We start from the raw sequence: 23,368 nt of genomic DNA, 5'->3' as shown, positions 1-23,368 counted from the left end.
ATGATATAAACATAGATATTGATACAAAATAGACATAAATATTGATATAGGCATAGACAGCATACAAATACAAACATAGAAATAGGTATAGATATAGACATAAATATTGATAGAGAAATAGTTTTAGATATTGATATAGAAATAGACAAAATATAAATATAATATGAACATAGATACAACTATGATATAAACATAGATATTGATATAAAATAGACATAGATGTTGATATAGGCATAGACAGGATTTAACTCTAATACAGACATATATTGATATAGATATCAATAAATACAATACAGATATATGTTGATATATAGATATGATATAGGGATAGATATTGATATAGATAGAAGTATTGATACTGATATTGATATAGGCATAGACAGGATATAAATATAAACTTAGATATAGATATTGTTATAAAATAGATCTAGATGTTGATGTAGATGTTTCTTGGTCTCAGCAGGATAGGCACCATGAGAATTGTCGAGAATAGACTCTAGATTCTTTATTCTGGTCCAGTCTGCATCTTAGTGTACCAAGAGAATGGGCAAAGATAGAATGTCTCTCTTCCAGTCCTTCTTAGCCCTTTACTTTATTATAATTACATCATTACAGTATGCTGAGTATGTGTGAACTAGAGTACCATGACATCACCATGCTAAGTACTAAATATATATGGGAACTAGAATACCATCATCTCTTCACTTCCACTGAGGTAACACCTTGTTTCAAGTATACTTCTCCAGAGTTCAGGCTCTCTACATCTGGGCAAGCCACCTAGCCACTATTTGTGTCTCTTTCCTCATCTATAAAATGGGGATAATAACCATCTTCCTCCTAGGGTTATTATGAGGACTGATGAGATAATAAGCATAGTGCCTGATAATAAGAGGTGCTTAATAAATGCTTCTTTCCTCCTTCTCTCTCTTCTTTCTTTCCTTTCTTCTTCCCCTCTCTCCATCCTTCATTCTTTCTTTCCCTCCCTCCCTCCCTCCCTTCCTTTCTTCCATTCTGCCTTCATTTCTTCTTTCCTTCCCTCCTTTCTTTCTTTCCTCCCTCCTTCATTCCCTGTTTCCTTTTCTCCTTCCTCTCTCTCTTTCCTCCTTCCTTTTCTTTTCTCCTAAAGCAGAAATGCCTTAAAGCATTATCATATGAACAGATATTCTCTGCTTGTCAACCTCCAAATCTGTCTCTTATTTATAATAATATATAACATATAACATATATACATATGTACACATGTATATATAAATGCACACATACACATTTCTAAGGTTTTACATATTATTCATATTATATTTATTATATATAAGGTATAATGTATATCATATATGTCTAAGATTTTATGTGTGCTTGCAAGATGTGTATATGCATTTCTATATATGCACATGTGTTTTTATCTATATATGTATATTTTCCAGGCATCACTTCAAGATTATCCATGTGCTGCTGAGTACTCAGTGATTTGCTAGGAATTAGGCTCATGGCCATCCCCAAGGATCCCCGTATTTGAAAGTCTCTTCTAGACTCGGGTCAAAGACTCCAACCTGACAAGACTTGCAGAGGTTCTCCTTTCAATGTCCTTCTGGGTGACAGAAGTTAGGTCTTCTGAGGTAGAAGCAGCCAAAGCAGGAACCCTCCCTACCCTCACTGCAACCTTTCCTTCCCTCTCACATCCTCTAAATCCATCACTTGCTCCATGTTGCACAAAGGCTGGTACACATCTCTGGCTCTCCGTGGGGGCCCTTGGTATGGTTTCTCTCATACAACCTGACTTTCCTCTTTCAATAAACCAGCAGTTTAGTTCGGGGGAGGGAGGTGATGAGCAAAGGAGAAAATGGGCATGGGAATTCATAAAAATAATTGCACTTAAACTTTATACTTTCCATATGCCTTACTCTGCTTGATTCCTCCCAAACCAAAGCTAGTTGGAGGAGTTGTGTAAGCTCTGAACCCCTGAAATAATCAAAGGACAAGGAAATATCTCAGTGTTTGGCTCTTTGGTGCTAAGGGAAATGCAGAGTGCGTGATGGGTGTGGGTCACTCCACACTGCCAGTCTAGCAGGAGAAGTGGCATGGGATGGTACAAAGAACAAAGAGTCATCGGACTCAGAAAAAAAAAATCCATGACATTGGGGAAAAGTGAGGGGGATTCTGAATGAAGAGGAAAGGATAAGTCATGTGCTCTGTGAAAATGCACCCAGATATAATGAGCTGGAGTCGCTAGGAAGGAGTCCCAGGAAAATGTGGCTAAGAGGCACAGATGGGGGGGCAGAGAGTGGGGAGGGTAGAAGGGGTGAAATGGAGATTGAGGGGTTGGGGGAGGAGTAAACCACCCATACAATTGGGGGAAGAACCTGCTTGGAGATCACAGGTGCTGCTGAGTGCTGAAGTGCACCAGGGCTCTGGGATGGGAGAACTTTGGATGTTCAGCAGGGGCCTGGCTGACACCCCCATGCTCCCAATTTGGGCCTCAGCCATGGTTGCCATCCAGCTTGGCCTTTAAATGAATTTAGGATTAGATAATCTCAAGTATCCTTATTCCTTTTTTACAAATAAGGAAATAGGTTCACCAAGGTTCACCTTCTTCAAGATCCACTCTAAGAGGAAAGAAGTCCACCAAGGGCAGGGTCATCCCTCAAAGTCCATTCTAAGAAGAAAAAGGTCCACCAAGAGAAAGGTCCTTCCTTAAGGCCTACTCTAAGAGGAAAGAGGCCCACCAAGAGAAAGGTCCTTCCTCAAGGCCTACTCTAAGAGGAAAGAGGCCCACCAAGAGAAAGGTCCTTCCTCAAGGCCTACTCTAAGTCAATAAAGAACAAGAAGCCCTGGGTGCTGATTTCTGAACAGTATTGGAGTCTCTTCCTCCAGTGGTCTTTCCAGATCCTGGAGTCATTGTCTGAATCAGTCTTTTCTTTAAAAACAACTATTTTATTTCTTTAAAAACAGAAATTTTATAATTCTGAGAAACTTTAGGATTCTAGCCTGCAAGATTTCTCATAGTTGCCGAGGACCTTCCGAGAGAGAGGAGATGGACTCCAGGTGCAGATTGAAATACACATTTTTGGACACGGTCAATGAAGAGAGTTGTTTTGTTTGATCATGTCTGCTTGCCGTAAGTCTTATTTTTCCTTTCTTTAAAATGTAAGTGAGGTGGGTAGGAGGGAAAACATTGATTGTTATTCTTTATTATACATTATTTTAAATATAATAAATATTTATATTAATATTAATTAATAATTAATAATTAATTAATAATATATTTAAATATTTTAAATACATTATTTTAAAAATATTTTTATCAATGCTTTGTTTCACACAATTGCCTCTTTCCAATGACCCCAACACCTCTTAGGACCCTCCTGAAATACAGCAAAGCAATATAAACATACATATTGACCTTGGCAGTATATACAGCATCCCACACCTGGAACCCACTACCTCTAGTCAGAAAGATGGTTTTCATCAATGGTCTTTGACATTCAATGTTCTTGGATAGGCCGAGCGAATATAATAAAGATGACAATACTCCCCAAACTAATCTATTTATTTAGTGCTATACCAATCAGACTCCCAAGAAACTATTTTAATGACCTAGAAAAAATAACAACAAAATTCATATGGAAGAATAAAAGGTCGAGAATTGCAAGGGAACTAATGAAAAAAAAGTCAGAGGAAGGTGGTCTAAGTGTACCTGATTTAAAGCTATATTATAAAGCAACAGTCACCAAAACCATTTGGTATTGGCTAAGAAATAGACTAGTTGATCAGTGGCATAGGTTAGGTTCACAGGACAAGATAGTGAATAAAAATAGCAATCTAATCTTTGACAAACCCAAAGATCCCAAATTTTGGGATAAGAATTCATTATTTGACAAAAACTGCTGGGAAAACTGGAAATTAGTATGGCAGAAACTAGGCATGGACCCACATTTAACACCACATACTAAGATTAGATCAAAATGGGTCCAAGATTTAGGCATAAAGAACGAAATCATAAATAAATTGGAGGAACATGGGATGGTTTACCTCTCAGACTTGTGGAGGAGGAAGGAGTTTGTGTCCAAGGGAGAACTAGAGACCATTATTGATCACAAAATAGAACATTTTGATTACACCAAATTAAAAAGTTTCTGCACAAACAAAACTAATGCAAACAAGATTAGAAGGGAAGTAACAAATTGGGAAAAAATTTTTACAGTTAAAGGTTCTGATAAAGGCCTCATCTCCAAAATATACAGAGAATTGACTTTAATCTATAAGAAATCAAGCCATTCTCCAATTGATAAATGGTCAAAGGATATGAACAGACAATTTTCAGATGATGAAATTAAAACTATTTCCACTCATATGAAAGAGTGTTCCAAATCACTATTGATCAGAGAAATGCAAATTAAGACAACTCTGAGGTATCATTACACACCTGTCAGATTGGCTAAGATGACAGGAACAAATAACGATGAATGTTGGAGGGGCTGTGGGAAAACTGGGACACTGATGCATTGTTGGTGGAGTTGTGAAAGAATCCAACCATTCTGGAGAGCAATCTGGAATTATGCCCAAAAAGTTATCAAAATGTGCATACCCTTTGACCCAGCCATACTACTACTGGGCTTATACCCCAAGGAACTACTAGAGAAGGGAAAGGGTCCTGTATGTGCCAAAATGTTTGTGGCAGCCCTTTTCATAGTGGCTAGAAGCTGGAAGATGAATGGATGTCCATCAATTGGAGAATGGTTGGGTAAACTATGGTATATGAATGTTATGGAATATTATTGTTCTATAAGAAATGACCAACAGGAGAAATATAGAGAGGCTTGGAGAGACTTACATCAACTGATGCTGAGTGAAACGAGCAGAACCAGAAGATCATTATACACTTCAACAATGATACTGTACGAGGATGTATGCTGATGGAAGTGGATTTCTTCAACATAGAGAAGAGCTAATCCAATTCCAATTGATTAATGATGGAAAGAACCAGCTACATCCAGAAAAGGAACAATGGGAAATGAATGTAAACTGTTATTTTTACCTTCTGAATCCAATTCTTCCTGTGCAACAAAAAATTCGGTTCTACACACATATATTGTATCTAAATTATACTGTAATATATTTAACATATATAAGACTGCTTGCCATCTGGGGGAGGGGGTTGGGGGAGGAAGGGAAAAAATCTGAATAGAAGTAAGTGCAAGGGATAATGTTGTAAAAAATTACCCATGCATATGTACTGTCAAAAAATGTTATAATTATAAAATAAAATAAAAAAAAATAAATAAAAAAAATCAATGGTCTTTGGAATTACAGTAATCTGAACTCTGCAGCCTCTGAACAATGTTTTACTTTGCATTCTGGTCACTGAGCAAGTGCTTCTCATTGCATCATGTCCTATAGGCTTTCCCAAGTTCATATTGATTCCTTTTTCTCCATTACGTGGCACCTCTTCATTATATTCACATATCTTGGAGCAGAGAAGGCTGGCTAGAGTGGGGGAAGTGGAGAGGGAGGAGATCAGTGCTTAAATATCAGCCTGTCAGGGAGAGCAGGGCTCAGACTTTTTCTATTTGGCCCCAGAGACAGAAGCAAGAGCCATGGAGGGAAGTATGAAGAGTCTAGTTAGGTCGGATGTGAGAAAATAAATATCTTAATAAGAGCTTCCTCCAAGTGGCAGGAAGTACTTCTAGAAATAATGGGTTCCTTCTTTTAAAATTTCCCAGGTATATTATAGGGGGAATCCCTTTCATGTATGGGTTGGACTCAATTATAGGATCAAGGACTTAGAGGAGTGGGAACTTCCTCAACTTTCTTTTTATCTTTCCCTTTATTCCATCTGTCTCTTTGTCTTTTATTTGGTGCACAAGAGCAAGGGTCCCATTGTAGGAGAAAATCATTTGATGTTGACAGCTTTCTTCTGGATAATAAAGCCATCCTTCTCTCACCTTCAAGGTTCCCAAAGCCTCCTCCCCTCATAGTTCCTTGGAGTTGATCATACAAGTGTTATCTGCCCCATTCTGCACAAGGTTCCAGTGGTGAATAAGTTACTCAACCAGCATTTATGGAGAGCTCCTTGTGTTCTAGGCTCTGTGCTTGCTGAGTGCTAGTGAAAATGATAAAAAATAATAATTAAAAAGACAAAACCAAGATTCCTTCTCCCAAGGTCACCCAGCTAGGCATTGTCTCTCTGGATATGAATTATTGTCCTAACCCCAGTTCCTGCAGATCTATATGCCACTTGACAATCCATGCCAGCTTCTTAGGGCAGCATAGCTCAATGTGAGCTAGAGGGGTCTCATCACATTTTAGGGAATGTTGGACTTTGGAACCCATTCTACAGTCACTTCTGGTCATAAAAGGGGCTTGGTCATCCTTTCAGGTATTACAGAGACCTCTTTCTAGGAGAAAGTGAGCCAGTGTGAGGGGAAGGGAGAAAGGAAGAAAAAAAAAAAGAAGGAAAGAAGGGAATGAGGGAAGGAGGAAGGAAAAAAGAAAGGGAAAGGAGGAGAGAAGGAAAGAGGAAGAAAGGAAGGAAAAGAGGGAGGAAAGGAAGGAAAGAAGAAAGGAGGAATGGAAGGAAAGAATAAAGGAAGAAAAAGAAGGAAAGGAAAGAAGGAAGGAAGAAAAGGAAGGAAGGAAGAAAGGAAGGAAGGAAGGAAGGAGGAAAGGAAGGAAAGAATAAAGGAAGAAAAAGAAGGAAAGGAAAGAAGGAAGGAAGAAAGGAAGGAAGGAAGAAAAGGAAGGAAGGAAGGAAGGAAGGAAGGAAGGAAGGAAGGAAGGAAGGAAGGAAGGAAGGAAGGAAGGAAGGAAGGAAGGAAGGAAGGAAGGAAGGAAGGAAGGAAGGAAGGAAGGAAGGAGAGAAGGGAAGGAAGGAAGGAGAGAAGGGAAGGAAGGAGAGAAGGGAAGGAAGAAAGGAAAGGACAGTTGGGTTTGTGTTTGTGTTTAGGCTCTATGGCTTCCAGAGTGCTTTTGGGCAAGTCACATCCCCTTGATTGGTCCAAAACAGCGTGGATGGACTCCAGGGTCCCTTGTGCTCCAGATCTCTGATCCTGTAGACTGGGCAGCTTTTGAGAAAGGTACTTTGACAACCTCACTGAGTCTCTGCTTCGCCACCTGAAAATGGGTATGATCTTACTCTGTGAAAAATACAAGGCTGAAAGACATGGGAGTTATCTAGTTGTCACTAGGTTGCCTGGTGGAAAAAGCCTGGGAATGGAAGACCAGCAAGGATGATTGTCCTCCTGTGACCTTGGCTAAATGATTCTGGCCACAAGGCAGTAGCAGGTGATACAATGGAATCAGGGCTGGTCTTGAAGTCTTAAAGACATAAATTCAAACGTACTTTCAGCTGCTTATGAGATGTGACCACGAGGAAGTCAATGTACCTGCCTGCCTCAGTTTCTCCATCTGTAAAAAGAGGGTGATAATAACTCCTGCCTTTTCGGGGTGGAGCAGAGGTTCCAATTTGCAAATCACTGTCTGGAGTATCTCTGCTCTGACTGTCCACTGTTCCAGGCAGCATTTTAGCATGCCTAGTGGCCACTTAATATAGGGCGGATGCAAGGGTGGCTGGATTTCCCTTGCCTAACATCTGGCTGGAGCAGAGCAGAATCCGAACACCACCTGCCTATTAAGGACTTTAACTCTGCCACGGCCACAAAGTGTTCGGTGCACGTAGTCGAGGCCTCTGGATAAGGGACAGGGGAAATGTGTGGACATTTCCGGATTCCTGCTTACTCCCTCCCCCCCCCCCCAAGGTTTAAAGATGCTCCTTCAAATGGACTCTAGCAGAAATCCATACCCAAATTATGCGAGGAAAGACTGGGATGTGAGGTTTTGTTTGTTTGTTTGTTTTTGTTTTTTAATTCAAGATCCCTAGAAAATATGATGTATTCTTTGGAGAGGAAGAAAATGACAAAGAAATGACAAAGGAAAAGGGCCCGTGCAGTGTTGGGGAGTGAGAGGGGTGCATGAGCCGCGCCAGAACCCAACAAGAGTATCCATCTCAGTCCTTGACTCTCTTCCCCCTCCCTCCTCAAGTTCAAAGCCAGCCGGTGCCCACCTCACCCTGGGCAGGTCACTGCCACATCTGGGCCGGTAGGAAGGGAGAACGCGCGCCGAGGATGCACGCCTGCCGGGGTGGGGGTGGGGGGCGGTGCGGGCAGGTGAGCCTAAGACCCTGAAAGTGTAATCAGACTCAAGGAAAGGCGGGGGTGGGGGGAGCGGTGAAGGGAAAGGGGGTCAGGCCCCGTGGCCAGCCTCGGCGGCGGCGGCGGCGGCAGCCCGAGGAGCGCCGCCCGCCTTCTAGATCGGGAGGCCGGGCACGTGCGCCCAGCTGCCTCCCCAGCTGCCCCTTCTCTGCCCGGCACAAAGCCTGCCGCGGAAGGATACCTCCATGGCTGACCCTGCACGGTCCGCTCGGGTCCCCCAGCCGGTGCCCTTGCAGGCGGTGGCGACCCGAGCGCGGAGTGGCATTCCGCCCCCCCCATCCTTGGACCTGATTGACGGGCGTATTGCTCAATGAACGGCGTGCGGCAGGGGGCGGGGCGGGACCGGGGCCAGCCCCTTTATGCCTGGGAAGCCCCGCGGAGCGGCTGGGGCGGGGGGCGGGCCGTGCTGGTGACATTGACTAGGGAGCCCCCGGTGGGAGGCCGAGCCAGACTGCCGGGTGCGCGCGCACAGCAGGGCTCCCACCGGCGCGCGCACGAGCCTCCTTCACAGTCTCTCTCTCTCTCTCTCTCTCTCACACCCCACATTCCCCCCCACCACACACACACACACACACTCAGACTAGAGATCCTGAGCCACGTAAGAAGCTATTAATACGGACCGTGGCGGCGATGCAGGCTTCCTGAGGAGGGCTCGGGCCCGGGCACTGTGGGGGACCCCTCGTTTTGCTCCGCACCCAGCCGCCTCCCCCCGCCCCCCCAGCACAGTCCCCGCCGGGCCTCTCGCCTGCTTCTTTTCAAACTGTCACGACCCCCCCTCCACCGTTGCCCCAGAATTTCCGGGCTCCGAAGAGAGGAAACCAGAGCCCGGACCGGCATCGCGCGGAGCCCTGCTCCGGGACTGGCCGAGAGGAGACGGAGCTCGCCGGCCGGAGCGGGACGGGACCTGCTCGCGAGCAGCAGCCACCGGGGCCTGGGCTGAGAAGCTCCGCTCCCGACCCTTCCACCCCACGCCAGGGGAGCGCGCGGGCCCGGGCTGCGTCCCGCGGGGCCTCTGGGAGGCTCGCACCCGCCTCTTCCTGACTCGCTCCGGGGAGTTGAGGACAGCAGCAGAGGCGGCCGCTGCAGGAGCCAGAACGGGAAAAGCATGAGCCTCCTGTGACCCCGAGCTCTCCTTCTCCAGGAGGACGCCCCGGGCTGCGCGCCCCGCCAGCTTGCCAGGCTCGCCCCCAGGCGCCGCTTCGGAAGCCGCTTTTGTTGGCTGCGCCGAGCGCCCGCCCGCCAGTCTGCCGGTCCGTCTGTCCGCCCCCTCCCCCCCCCGCCGTGTGTCTGTCCGTCCGTCAGTCCGCCCGCCCCAAGTTCAATGCTCCCTCGATAGTTGGAGAAGCTTTTGAGAAGAGCCTTCGCTCGCTGGGAAAAGGTGAAGACGCCATCTACAGTTAAAACGTAGACAAGTCTTCTCGCCTCCCCACGCCCCCCACCAAAAAAAAAAAAAAAAAAAAAAAAGAGGAGGAGGGGGACTCGGCTCCTGTGTGCTGCGCCTGGAGTTGCAGAGCTCCGCGGGCTGCAGCTTTTTCCTTCCACGCTGGGGCTTGGACTTTCCTTCCTTTTCTAAATCGGCTCCGGGCAGCCTGGACCCCGCGCCCGCTGACCGCCCGCCCTCGGCCCCCGCCGCCCCGGCGCGATCCCGCCCTCCGGCTCCTGCCGCAGCTCGCGCCGGCTTAGCTGTCCCCGGAAAGCTCCCCGAGCTCCCCAGAGGCGGCCGGGCGTGCGGGTCGCCGCGTTCGGAAGCCGGCTACTTTGTTTCCCTCGCCCCGTACGTTCGGAAGCATTCCCAGCGAAGCCGAGCCGCCCAGCGTTCGAACGGCGGTTTCGGTTCATCGCCCGCAGCGGCGGCGGCGGCGGCGGCGGCGGCGGCGGCGTTCCGAGCTGGGAACAAAAGGGGCCGCTCGCCGACCCGCCCGCCTGCGGAGAAAGTGCTCCGGGACCGGCTCTCCCGGCGGCGAGGGGCCTGAGCTCGCCGCCTCTTTCTCTGCCCCTCGGCTTTCCGAAGTCTTCCTGCACGCAGCCCCCTCCCCTTCCCTCTCCTCTCCTCCGCTCTCGCTCCCCCCTCCACCCCTTTTTAATCTCTAACACAAAGGCGCCTGCAGCCGGACTCGCCTGCGTTGGAAACCCGTCCCCACCGGGTTTTGTTGTTCGCGTGAGCTCGCCACCCTCATGAACATACAAAGATCCACCCCGATCTCGATCTCACGCTATGGGAGACCGCGGACCAAGACCCAGGATTTCGAAGAGCTGTCGTCCCTGAGGTCCACCGAGCCCAGCCAGAGCTTCAGCCCCAATCTCGGTTCCCCAAGCCCGCCGGAGGCTCCGAACTTGTCGCATTGCGTTTCCTGCATCGGGAAATATTTATTGCTGGAACCTCTGGAGGGAGACCACGTTTTTCGGGCAGTGCATCTGCACAGCGGGGAAGAGCTCGTGTGCAAGGTAAAACTCCCCCCTTGGCCCCCCGACACCCTCTTGCCCCCGTGCCCGTTCCGCGGTTCGGAAGGAAGGAGAGCCGCACGCTCCCGTCCCCAAACTCCACGGCTGGGAGGAAATTCTCAGCTGCCTATTTTAATTTTAGGATCGGATTATTATTCGATCGCAGGACTAGCTCAGAACTTTCCCGGCCACTTCAGACAATAGGGCAGGCTCTGTACCGGGGGCGTTCCGGGGAGAGACGTTCTGAGAACCGGGGAGCCCTGCGAGAGAGGCCGGGGGGGGGGGTGGGAACCAAAGGTCCACATTCTGGCTGGCTTTTATTGCAAAAGTGCGAGCGGACATCTGCTGCAGGACGGATACGGGGACGCGACCTCGCAGCCCCTCTTCGGGTCCCGGATCCCCTCACCCCTCTCCCAGCCCCCACAGATGGAGGGAATCCCCTGCTCGTTTCTAGACAATGCTTGTAGAATCCCACTGAGTCAGAGCTGGGGAGGGGGGGTCCTGGGCCGCCGATACTGCTCATTTCGCAGATGGGGAAACTGTGGCACAGAACTGCAGGTTTTCGTGCTTCTCTCCCTAGCAGTTGGGGGGGGGGGGGAAGCTTTGTTTGGAAGCAGGCTTGGAAAAGGAACCTGGACGTCTGGCAGTCCGGTCGTCCGGGGCCCTCCCTCTTTCTTTCCCTCTTTAGCCCCTTTGTACAATGGGAGAGGGAGAAAATCCCAGCGCACCTCGGTTTGGGAAGAGGCTGAGGCTGCCGCTGCCACCTGCACACTGCCTCCCGCCCTCCCTTTCTTTCCCCTCTCAGCCCCCCCTTCCCTCCCCTGCCTTTACCAGATCTGCCAATTCTCCCAGGCTCCCTTTAAGGTTTAAAGGGAAGTTAGTGCAAAGCATGGGCACAGCTGGGGGAAGAATGAACGGGTCTGGCTGGGAGCTTGGTGGAGGGGGAAGGCATCTGGGCTTTGACCCCAATAAGGCTTCTGTGTGTGTGTGTGTGTGTGTGTGTGTGTGTGTGTGTGTGTGTGTGTGTGTGTGTGACCAGTAGTCCTGGAAAATCCCAAATCTGCAGAAATAGGCTCAGCCTGGATTAACCTGTGCCCGGCAGTTGGCCAGCAGCAGCATTTCATCCTGGTCCAGCCTTGTTTTTTTTTTTTTTTAATTTTTTTTTATTTTTAATAACCGCCTCGGTTTGGAACTAGAAATCGGGCTGGGCATTTAATGCTGGAAAGCTGGGGGAGACAGGCGATCCCTCCCCCCATACAGTGCTTAAGGTAGCCTTTGGCAGCTCACAAAGGAGCTTTCCGGAGAATGATTGCAGAAGGTACAAAGACTATTAGCACATCCTGGTTTTTACAGATGGGGAAACTGAGGCGCAAGAGCACAGGCCTTGGAAGGGGTAGAACCTGTTGGAACCAGACTCCCAAGTCATTGGCCATAGCACTCTTGTTTTCGGGAATCCCTTGTTCCTGGGATGTGGGGATTGGCCGCCCCTCCCTCCCTCCCCCCAGCTGGATGTGGAATGTTGAGGCAGGTTTTATTGCAGAGTTAGGATTTCCAGGCCTCCTCCCACCATCTTTGAGGCTCTAACCTCAGGGAAAAGATGGGGAATTTTGTACTATCTGGCTTAGGAGTGAGCCAGAGCCCTGACCCAGCCCTTCTTCCCCCCTTAGGGCCATTGATTTAGAGCTGCAAGCTTAGAGGTCCCAGAATCCCTTAAAGGATGTGGGGGACCAAGCTCTGAGAAGTCTCCTGGGAGTGGAGCCCACGAGGCAGGGTCCAGAAGTCCTGGCCCGGTGGCTGAGCAGCCCTCCGAGGTGCTGGAGTTTCCAGCCGTCACTGCCTCCTTCTGCTCCATTTCCAAAGGGCCTTGTTCCTTTTTTCCCCAGAATTAGGATGGCTTTGCTGAGTGCGGCCTCCCGGGGAAAGTTCTGTGTGAGAGTCCTTTGTTTCAAGCCAGAGCTGACCACGTTGCTGGCTCAAAGCTGGAAGGAGCCTTCATGATTCTCTAGCTCCCCCTTAAGTCCCCTCACCCCCCCTTTTTTTTTAACAAATAAGGAAACTGAGGCCAGAGCCCGGAAAAAAGCTGCTTGCTTAAGGGAACTGGAATAAATCCTGCCAGAACCTGGCAGTTGGGTTCTGGGCCGGCCGGGCTCTGTCCACAGTAGCAGCCTTTTCTGCTCATCCTTTGAATCCAGTCATTCCCCGCTGACTGTGTAAACCTGTGCCCTGCCATTGGCCTGGGTTCTAACAATACACTCTGTCTGGGACTCGCTCAGCCTCCAGCACCCCCTCACCCATTTACGGGCTCTTTTGCGCCCCCGTGAGGACAGGACCGGTACTACGGTCTGAGCCAAGGCTGGCTGGCACGTTTCACCTTCTCCTACCTGCTTCCAGACAATGCTCCTTAGGCCCATGCAGGCTAGAGGTGGATGCCAGGCTGCTCCAGCCCGGGCTTTGAGGAGGATGCCAAGAGAAAAGCGGGTAGTGGCTGGGAAAAGCGGCCCAGGGAGCCCGGGCTCCTTCGGCTTGGGCTGTTTTTTTACCTGCTTCTCCTGCCTGGAGAACAAAAGCTGCTCCCATACAGGTCAGCTGATAGTCACAAAGGATGGGTAGAGCGCTGATGATAATGGAGCTGGTGGCAGGGAAGCGAGTAAATCAGCAATCCTCTTAAGAGACAGGATCTGACAGAGGAAGGAAGGAAATCAGCATTTAGTCAGTGCCTGCTGTGTGCCAAGCCCTTTGCAAATATTAGCTTCTCTAATCTGCCCAGGACCCTTGGGAAGCAGGTGCTGTTTTTATCCCCATTTTACATTTGAGCAAACTGAGGCAAACAGTTTAAGTGACTCGCCCGGGGTCACTCAGCTAGGAAAAGTCTCAGGTCACATTTTAATTTTGTTCTTCCCGACTCCAAGGCCAGTCCTCTCTCTAGTGCTCTACCTAGTCACCTGGATTTGGGGTCAGAAAGCCTGGGCTGGAGACTGGGCTCTGTCACTTGCTCCCTGTGTAGCATTTGCTGGATTGCTAAACCTCTCTGGACCTCAGATCTCCATGTATAAGACAAAGAGTTAAATGTTAAATCATAGCTTCGGTCTCTTCTGGTTGCAGCTCGTTGATCTTTTTAAGATCTGTGAAAGAGACCACCATCACAGAAAGTCATTTTGAGACCCCAAATGCAGATTCTTTTAAGGGGTTTTTCTGATCTGTCATTTATCATTTTAAACACTAGCTCTAATTAAGGTGCTGGAAGATAGTTAGAGTCTTTATTTGGCAGGAGGTTTGGGGTTTTTCTCTTTTCTTTTTTGATATGGAATGCTGGGATTGCATTGAGGGACACTCAGTGTAGAAGTTGCTTTCCCTGGTACAGACAGATCCTTAGTAGCCTGTCTTAGGAACAGTTCTCGAACCCCAAATTTCCTGACTCCAAGTCCCGGCCTTTGACTCTTATTGTATAATGTCTCTCTGGGAAGAGACAATTATTTCACTATTTATAAAGTAAGGAGAGTGGGAAGAGGTCTAGATTTGGAACCCAGAGAAAGAAGGTCTGGTTCGTACTGTGGGGGAACCTGGATAGCACCTCCTTTGCTACATGCTAGGCATTTGGGGGTGATGCAAAGATAAGAAACAAACCAGCCCCTGCCCACAGGGAACTTACCTTGTGTTAAGTGAGAACAATAGCTCTCAGAAAGTTAAATATAAACCTGATTTAAAAAATACAGAAATGTCTGGTGGGAGAGCATTAGCAACTGGTATGATAAGGTTTCCCTTCCTGTAGGAGGTGGCGGCTCAGCTGAGCCTTTAAGTATAAGCCAGGGATTCCAAGAGGCAGAGGTTAAAAAAATAAAAATAAAAATTCGGTTAGTCACATGGCCTGGAATGCCTTGAATAGGGGGAAGAGGCTTGAGATGACTCCTTAGGATCCTTCCTCGGCTACATCCGTGACCCTGTGACTTCCCTCCTCCCCCCCGGGACCTTAGGTTCTGTCTCTATAAAATGAGTGGGTGGATTCCCACCCACTCATTTTGGGTGGAATGGCCTGGCTGCTCCCTCTGGGGCTCCATCATTTAGGGAGATGTCATCCATCACTCTCTACAATGAAGGTCCCCAAATGAAGAAACCAGACTTAACCAAGTGCTGGGCCGGGTTTCCTCCTTGGGGGATAAAGGAGGATTGATTGGCAATGCAAACTCATAAATGGAGTTATTTCCTCTAATAAAAATTTGGCTCTTTTGCTTTTTATGAGATGGAAGGAGCTGCTCTGTTTTTTGAGACAGTCTGCCATTTTGGACTGCGACCCTTCCCTCCTCCCTCCTCCTCCTCCCTTTCTTGCTGGACTAGCCCATGCTTCCATCTTTGATTTTAGGAAATCTATCTCCTGCCAGGAGGGATTCCTTCCCCGAGAAGGAAAAACAATAGGCTGCATTGGCTTGTCAGATGAAAGGAAACAGCAAAGGACGGTGGATGGAACAGTTGGGAGACGGGGCTGAGGGCTGCCTGCCAAGGTCACTCTCCCTCCATGCTCCAGTTGCTTTTTGACCTCATCCAATTCCACAAACATTGATCAAGCATTTACTCTCATAACAAGAGCCGACGCTTAATCTCATAGGTTTACAGACGACTTCACTTATTAATTATCTCTTTGAATCCTGCGAGGTAGAGGCTGTTATTATCATCCTGATTTTACAAATGAAGCCATTGAGGCTCTGAAAGGCCCAAGCCAGGAAAGATCTGAGAAGGGGTGGCCAGGGGGAGTCCAACCCAGATTTTCCTGGCTCTCTGCTAGGTTCAGAGGATTCAAGGGTAAAACCCGATAAGCAGTTTCCTTATTTGATCTTTGATTTTTCACCTTGATAAAATGAGGGGTTTCTTCATTAGAACTGGAAGAGACCCTAAGAACCGTGGCGTCTATCTCCTTTATGTGAGATAATAGGCTCACAGGGGGTTAAGTGACTTCCTCAGTCACCCCCTAAGGAGCAGAGTCTGATTTGGAGCCCCTATTCTGCAAGTCTGTGGACTTTTCTATTAGCTTTTTCATTGTCCTTGGCTGTTTGATGACTGGGTTGTTCAGATCCTGGAAAGCCCCAATGTCTGTGTTCTAAGGCTCCTTCCAGCTCTAGCTTTAAGTGGTCAGTACAATGGAGAGAACCCTGCATTTGCAGTCAAAGAGCCTGGCTTCTAATACTATATCTGCTACTTAACTGGGTCACAATGGCACAGTCACCTTACCTTTCTGAGCCTCAGTTTCCTCATTTGTCAAATATTGAAGAATTAATTTGTGATCATTTTGCTGCTAAATCTATGATCCTAAATTCTTCTCCTGCAACCCTTTTATCTGAGCTCTAGAGAAGGAAACTGGAGAGAATAATAACTGGCCTTAAATCATGTGGTTATTAAAGGTAGTCTTTTACTGCTCAAATTTAGTGCATTTTCTACTACTCCATTTCATAGTCAAAGGCTCCACATTAGCTGAATACCTCTAAAAAGACATCTCTGAAAATCACTTTAATTAAAAAAAAAAAAAATTAGAAGGCAACCTGCCTCTGAGAAGTAGATAGTAAATTGTAGTCCAAGGCATTTAGTGATGTCAAACAGGAAAATGCCGGCCCCACATTTGCTATTCTCTCACACGCCCTCTGTTGCTGGCTTGTTTCGGCTGCCGCAGCAGAGCTGGGAGTCCTCCCCAAGAAATCTGTGAGGCTTCCCCCAGTTTCTGCTGCCCCTTTCTGGGTGTTCCCATTGACTCAGGCATTTCCTAACCTTAATTGCCCCGGCCTCTGAGGGCAGAGCTCTGAGGTCAGCACTCGACAGTCTCGCCGTGTGATTTGTGGTTGTGGGAGAGATGTCGATGTGCTGTTCATTCTTAAATTCTCGGTGGCAGCCGTGGTGGCTGGGTGGCTTTCAGGGGAGAGATTTATTAGAGCCCGTTCACCGGCAGTCAGAACGTGCCTCGTCCCCTATCCACTGGCTGGACCAGTGGACTCAGAGCCTCAGTTTGACCTTGGATCTAATCATGATTTTTCTATTACCTGTGTGACCATGAAAATCACCTCTCAGGGAGCCTCAGTTTCCTCATCTGAAAAATGAGTGGATTGGTTGGATTTAGCAGTCCCTTCTAGCTAGAAATCTATGATCTTATAACCCAGGATGAAATCCTGGCTCAGATTTTTGCTTCCTGTCTTAAAAATATTTATTAAAAATATTCAAAATGAGGGCTTGGGACTAGATTCTGCCTTTTCGATTTCTCCTATTCTGAATCTATAGACTTAAGAGCCACTCTCTTAGGAAATAACCTTAAAATGCTCTGGGATTCTCACTTAGTCTCAAGCAGGAACTCAGAGCCCATGACTGTGCTTGGTAGCTAATAGACTTGCGGAGTCCCGAATGGATGTTAATTGATAATATGAAGTGCATTGTTTAGAGAAGGAGCCAGGCTGCTTTCTAAGTAACGGTTCCGCCCACACTTTGTGTCTGCCTCTCTCTCCTTCACAAGCTCTCGCATGAATGACATCGCTAACCTTCATTCCTGGCCATGTTTTTCAGTCACATGGTGGTGAATCCAAGGACTCGGAGACAATAGACTGGATTTCCAAGCCTGGGTCCCCCTTAGCTTAGCTCCTGGTGCTTTGGGAGCTTTGGATCAGATCACAAGCACCCGGTGTTTACCAACCAGTAAGATCTGGAGACATAGGAAAGAAATCACGCTACTGGGGTTTCATTAAAGCGATCGGGCCTGAAATTCTCTGCTCTCCTCTCTCTATTTTTTGAGATCCTACCCATTTTTCAGGACCCAGCTTCAAGGATACCTCCTCATGAAGCCTTTTACCATCCCCTGCTCCCTAAAAATAAACGACATTGATTTCTCCGGTCTTGGACCTCTTATAGCTCTTTGTATGTCTCAGACATATTCTCCTGTGGATTCTAGTTATTTCTATCCAGGTTTTCCTCTCCTGCTAGACTGAAACAACCCCTGGCTTTACCCAGTTCCCGAACCCCTCCCTATCTAGCTCAGGGCATCAGATGAGGGAGCCGCCGTCTAGCTGTTTTAAGGAAATGAATTGGCTAGAAAATGTAATCGAGTCTAAGAGATGCAAGATCACAGTTGTAGTCCTGGTCCTCATGCTTAACTCGGAGTGAATTTGGCCCAGTTATTTCTCTTCTTCTTTGGGTTCTGGTTTCATCCTTTATGAAATGAGGGGGTCAGACTACATCTGTGGTGTGCCATCCAGTGCCAACATCCTCCATATCTGTGATATGCCATCCAGTGCCAACATCCTCCATATCTGTGATGTACCATTCAGTGACATCCTCTGTATCTGTGATGTGCCATTCAGTGACATCCTCTGTATCTGTGATGTGCCATCCAGTGCCAACATCCTCCATATCTGTGATGTGCCATTCAATGGCAAAATCCTCCATATCTGTGATGTGCCATCCAGTGCCAACATCCTCCATATCTGTGATGTGCCATCCAGTGCCAACATCCTCCATATCTGTGATGTGCCATCCAGTGCCAACATCTTTCATATCTGTGATGTGCCATCCAATACCAACATTCTCTATTTAGTTTAGTGTTTGTTTGCCAAAGTTGTTCCTAGTTAGAACATTTTCATTCTGAGGTCCTTCCCCACTCTTATGTTGTATGTCCAAAGGTTCCTCTTAGCTCTAACATTCTGTTTTATGTTGTCAGGACTCGCCTCAGTTTTGAAATTCCATATTGTAAGGTTCTTTCCTCTGTTCTCCTTAGAAGTTTTCCCATTTCAGCTCAGATATTCTATAGTATATTCCCTCTTTCCCTCCTTCATCTCTTTCCTTTCTCCCTCCCTCCTCTCTCTCTCTCTCTCTCTCTCTCTCTCTCTCTCTCTCTCTCTCTCTCTCTCTCTCTCTCTCTCTCTCTGTCTCTCTCTCTCTCCTTTTCTTTCTCTCTTTCTCTCTCTTTCCCCATCCCTCTCCCTCATTTGAAAAATTACATTTTATTTTTAAACAAAATTTATCCATTAATGTTGAGGGTTGAATTAGAATTTAAGGGAAAAAAGGAGAAAAGGAAAACAGTCTATGATATACATTTTATACAGAAAAGAGAAGAAGGAGAAGGTAGGTTATAAGGAGGGAGAAAAGGTACGCACCCATCCACATCCACACAAGGTGAAGGAAAGATAATTTGAGGAGCAGGTTCAGGCCTCTTGGCTAGTCTTTGTGTGGGCATTCAATAGGTACAGTTACCCTTTCTACATTGCAGAGTTAGGGGCACAGCACCCCTGCCACCTGAGAAATCCATATAAGATTCTTTGCCTCTGTCTGACTTTTTTCTTTTTATTTTATGGGTTTGTTTTTGTTTTTGTTTTTGTTTTTTGTCTTTTTTGTTTTTTATTTTTATTTATTTATTTATTTATTTATTTTTACTGTAGTTTGTTATAAAATTTAGGTTGAGTATTAGGTCATAGGCTCTGTGATGTTGATGACTTTTACATGTCTAAGGTATATTCTCCAAAGATCCTTCCGGCCTGTTAACTTCTGTTCTACATTTTAAGGTCCCTCTCTCAAGTCTGATATTTTGTGTGGTAAGATCATTCCTGATCTGACCCTCTTTCTCTTGGCTGTATTCACTCCGAGCTGGCCAGTTCAGCCAGGCCCTGACCCTCTGCTCTCCTGCTTCTGCCTCTCCTAGGTGTTTGATGTAAGCTGCTATCAGGAGTCTCTGGCTCCATGCTTCTGCCTACCTGCTCACAACAATATCAACCAAATCACCGAAATCCTTCTTGGGGAGACCAAGGCCTATGTTTTCTTTGAACGGAGCTATGGGGACATGCATTCCTTCGTGCGAACCTGCAAGAAGCTAAAGGAGGAGGAAGCGGCCAAATTGTTCTACCAGATTGCATCTGCTGTAGCTCACTGTCACGATGGGGGACTGGTCCTTCGGGACCTCAAGCTTCGAAAATTCATCTTCAAGGACGAGGAAAGGTAAGGCTCTCTCTGCTCCCTCATTCCTCACCATCATGTCCCAGTGGGAAAGTGCTTCTTTAAAGGAGGTGTTGTGGAGATGTCTGTATTCAGGATGTATTCCCTGAGAGGCAGCTAGAAAATATAGTGGAGAGAGGACTGGTTTTCCTCGATTTGGATTTAAATGTTACCTCAGACCATTAACAGCTAGATGAAGTTCCCTTCCTTCTCTTTAAAAGAAAGGGGTTCAGCTCAGTGACTTCTCAGCTTCCTGCTGTATCCATGAAGACAGGGTAATCATAATTTAAAAATGGTTCTGGGAGACCATCAGTATAAATACTGTCAGGATTTCAACAAAAAGAAAGCCAAAAGCACATGCATCCTTTGTCTATCTCTTTGTAACTGGATAATAGCAATAGAAGTAGGGATAGGGGCCAGATGTGTGATTCCATGGGTACAGGGAGATCGTCTACTGGTAAACCTTCAAAAGGAGGTGAATGCATTGAGACTGAAAGTGGGCCTGCTTCAGGGCTGCACATGCACAGCTAATGAATAGCCGAGTGTGGATTTGAAAGCAGGTCCTGGAAGATGAAATCCTAGGATTTTGCTATTCTTCCAGTTTCCTCTCTTCAAATTCAAATCTTCCTGTTCTCTCTTTTTAGTTAGCACATCTGGTCATCTCCAAGTCTGTCCCTAAATATTTACGTGATCTTGGTGAAAGATTTCTTTTCTTTGTGTCTCCCTTTCCTCACTGATGAAACAAGGAGGTTGGACGAGAGGCTGCTATTCAGTTCTCAAGGAAAAGGACATGTGACTGTCCTGGAGCTCAGCAGGGCTCACACTTCATCCCTATTTCTTCTCCCAATTAAATTTTTAAAAAAAAGTTTAACTGGTTGAAAAATCATAGAATTAACAGAAGATATCATATAATTCAGAGTAGCAAGGAATAAGTACTTTAGAAATGACACAATCCGGGACAGCTAGGGGGCGCAGTGGATAGAGCACCAGCCTTGAATTCAGGAGGACCCGAGTTCAAATGTGGTCTCAGACACTTAATACTTCCTAGCTGTGTGACCCTGGGCAAGTCACTTAACCCCAGCCTCAGGGAAAAAAAAAAAAAAAGAAAGAAAGAAATGACACAATCTAAGTGTTCTTCACCTTGTTGGTTTCCTGGATCCCTCCTCAGAATAATAATTCCAAATGCACACAACAAAATACAGAATTTGACAAAAGAAGCCAACTATATTGTAATAACTATAAAATTATTAAAAAAAATAGTTTGTGGACCCCAAATTAAAAATCCTTGATTTAATCCAATATCCTCATTTTGGAGAGAGGGAACCTACATCCTAAAGATGGGAGGTGATTTGCTCAAGAGCCTACATGCTCTAACCCTTGGTGCTGAGGATTTGAATCCCAAAATCTAGCTCCAAAAAAGCAATCAATCCAGAATTATTTGTAAATCAGGTATATTATCTTTAGGATGGAAGCTTGAATGGTCTCTCTGATTTCTTCTGCGATGGAGGGGTCTGAAATTCTGTGTTCTTTGTTCTGAGGTCTTGGGCTCTTTCTTCTTTATACAGCAGCACACCTGGGTTTTGGGCCTAGTCCCGTGACCTTTGGCAATTCAAATACCGCTGTCGTTGTCAACCCTTCAGATCCCTCCTAAGTCATGGCAAAGAGGCATCGGTGTGGGTTTGAGTGTCTGGATTTGTTAGAGGATGCACCTGCCTGCCTGAAATAGGGAGTATGGTTTTGGAAGGAGATCGGAGAGATGTCGGAGAGAGGCAGGCCGTAGCCATGTTAATGAACTCACTAGTGCTTTGGGAATTTCTGGAGGTATAAGTAAGCTTCTCCCTTCATTTCCCAATGGGAATGAAGCAAGATTTTATACTCTGGGAACCACTGAGGGTTGAGGAACTATAGACATGAGGGTGATGAGAGATTCTCTGCAGACTCAACACAAGCGAATGGTGAAGCAGCGTCTGGAGTCTAGGTTTTGGATCAGTTCCATGTTTTTTGAGGAAAATAAAGAATGGGTTTCATGCTCTACCTTCTTGGTTCCTACAGCCAAGCAGGTACCTACAGTTCTGGAGTGAATGGATAGGGTACAAGGGGCCAGCGTGAGTGGACCTCAAAGAGTCGTTATGGGAAATGTGAGATTCACATTTGTGAAAATGTGAGAAGTTCTTTACTGTCCTTTCCGTGACTTGATTGTTGTATGGAGCACCTGATCTAGAAAGCCGCTTGACTTCTTGGGCTACCAGCAGAGATATGGTCTGGGGGTGGAGCCAAGAGATAATTCTAGGATATTTTTATTGCATTGTTCATTCAGTAAGGAGCCAGATGGAGTGCTTTCTAGCTGAGGTGTGCTGGGCTTAGTGGGTCTACAAAGGAACCGAGATAAGATGGAACCTGAAAGTCTTATCCCTCCAAGGGACCCTGGGCTCTATCTCTGCACCCTCTCACCTGATAAGAGGGGTCCTTCAGAGAGGTCCTGGCTGGGGAGGAGGGGATGGGACCTTCAAGGTCAGCTGGCCCATCTTCTCCAGGTGAGGAACCAACAAAGATGGAAGCCCCTGGTCGCGTGGCTCTCGGTGCTTGAGCTAGGATGACATCTCGGATCTTGCTGCGTGTGCCCTTTCCATGGCGGGCTCTGAGCTGGGCCCTCGCCTTTCACTGGTGCCAGAATCTAGACCGTGGAGATCTTCTGGATGGGGCGTAGCTGGCTTAAGTCCTAACGGGGAAGATGATGTAAACACAGGAAGTAGTGACAAAGATAAACATACTCACTTATGCATGCAGTCTGGATCTTTCTCTCACTCTCCTCCTCTTCCACCCACCCCCAACACCCTGCCCGGCCCTCTGGGGAATCCTTGTACTAGAGTGTCCCTGGGGTGGCAGCTTCTCCTGATTCATCCCTCCTCCAGAAAGAGGTACACACTGTTCATTGTCCCAGAATTGTAGAGCGCAGCGTTACACTGGAAAGCACCCTCTGGCCATAGCAGATTCTCCTTGGGAGGGAGCTTCAGAGCAGAGAATGTCAGAGCCGGGGTGGGGAGGGCCCTGGGAGGATAAAATTAGCAGAGTTGGGCAGAAACCTGGAACGTGGAATGTCAGACCTTTGGACTTGCAGAAAAGCCTTAGAGGGGACCCAGGTTCGTGTGTTGCGTCAGTAGCAGGACCCCATTACAGACCCCTGAGGAGGTAGTTATGTCTCCATAATACTTTATGTCTGGGTCATGCAGAGGCTGTCTGCCATTGGGGTTTTGGTCGAGGGTCCAGAGGCCATGGGCCCAGCCCTTGTGCTCCTTAGCTGGAGCAGGGCAGATTGATCAGAGCCTGGGGATCAGCCAAATGGCCCTTCAGGTTGTTTTATTTATCCCTAATCTGCCCTGTGCTCCCCCCTGAACTTGGGCATTGGGAGGGAGACTTGAGTTGGCGGGCGGTAGTGACTTAAATATTTTCCCCTTGTGTTGTGGCCCTGGACCCCAGCAAAACTCTCAATTACTATTTCATATCATTGCATTGGCTGATGTGGGTCAAGCATCTGGCCGGCCTCCTTCTGATGGCCGAGTGCAGGCCAGTGTGCTCTGCTGAAAGGAGGAAAGAGCTTGGAATCAGCAATCTGGGTACTGGATGGGACCCTGCTTCAATTAGAAAGCTATAAAGACAGAGAGTGGAAGGAAGACAGGGAGGGAAGAGGAAGGGAAAGGGAGCAGCGAGGTGGTCCAGTCGATAGAGGGCCAGGCCTAGAGTCAGGAAAACCTGAGTTCAAATCCAGCCTCAGG

The 23,368-nt window shown here is 47.1% G+C and overlaps 1 protein-coding gene and 1 long non-coding RNA gene across 2 annotated transcripts in view; one reads left to right on the top strand and one right to left on the bottom strand.

Moving 5' to 3' along the window:
* Positions 1–5,802: 5,802 nt before the first annotated feature.
* On the bottom strand, positions 5,803–17,924 carry LOC141553944 (uncharacterized). Its single transcript, XR_012485726.1, has 6 exons — positions 17,766–17,924; positions 17,156–17,316; positions 16,179–16,713; positions 13,187–13,324; positions 10,323–10,555; positions 5,803–6,097 (listed from the first exon to the last, which is right to left on the bottom strand). It is a non-coding gene; the product is annotated as an uncharacterized LOC141553944 (long non-coding RNA).
* TRIB2 (tribbles pseudokinase 2) overlaps positions 10,380–23,368 on the top strand; it is a 38,395-nt gene continuing 25,406 nt past the window's right edge. The window contains exons 1-2 of the mRNA XM_074285420.1: positions 10,380–10,649; positions 19,306–19,598. Coding sequence (XP_074141521.1) covers positions 10,380–10,649; positions 19,306–19,598 — 563 coding nt within the window. The remainder of the gene's footprint in view (positions 10,650–19,305; positions 19,599–23,368) is intronic.

This window comes from Sminthopsis crassicaudata, chromosome 2 (assembly GCF_048593235.1).
Source record: "Sminthopsis crassicaudata isolate SCR6 chromosome 2, ASM4859323v1, whole genome shotgun sequence".
Classification (NCBI taxonomy): domain Eukaryota; kingdom Metazoa; phylum Chordata; class Mammalia; order Dasyuromorphia; family Dasyuridae; genus Sminthopsis; species Sminthopsis crassicaudata.
This window is presented reverse-complemented; position numbering and strand designations above follow the sequence as displayed.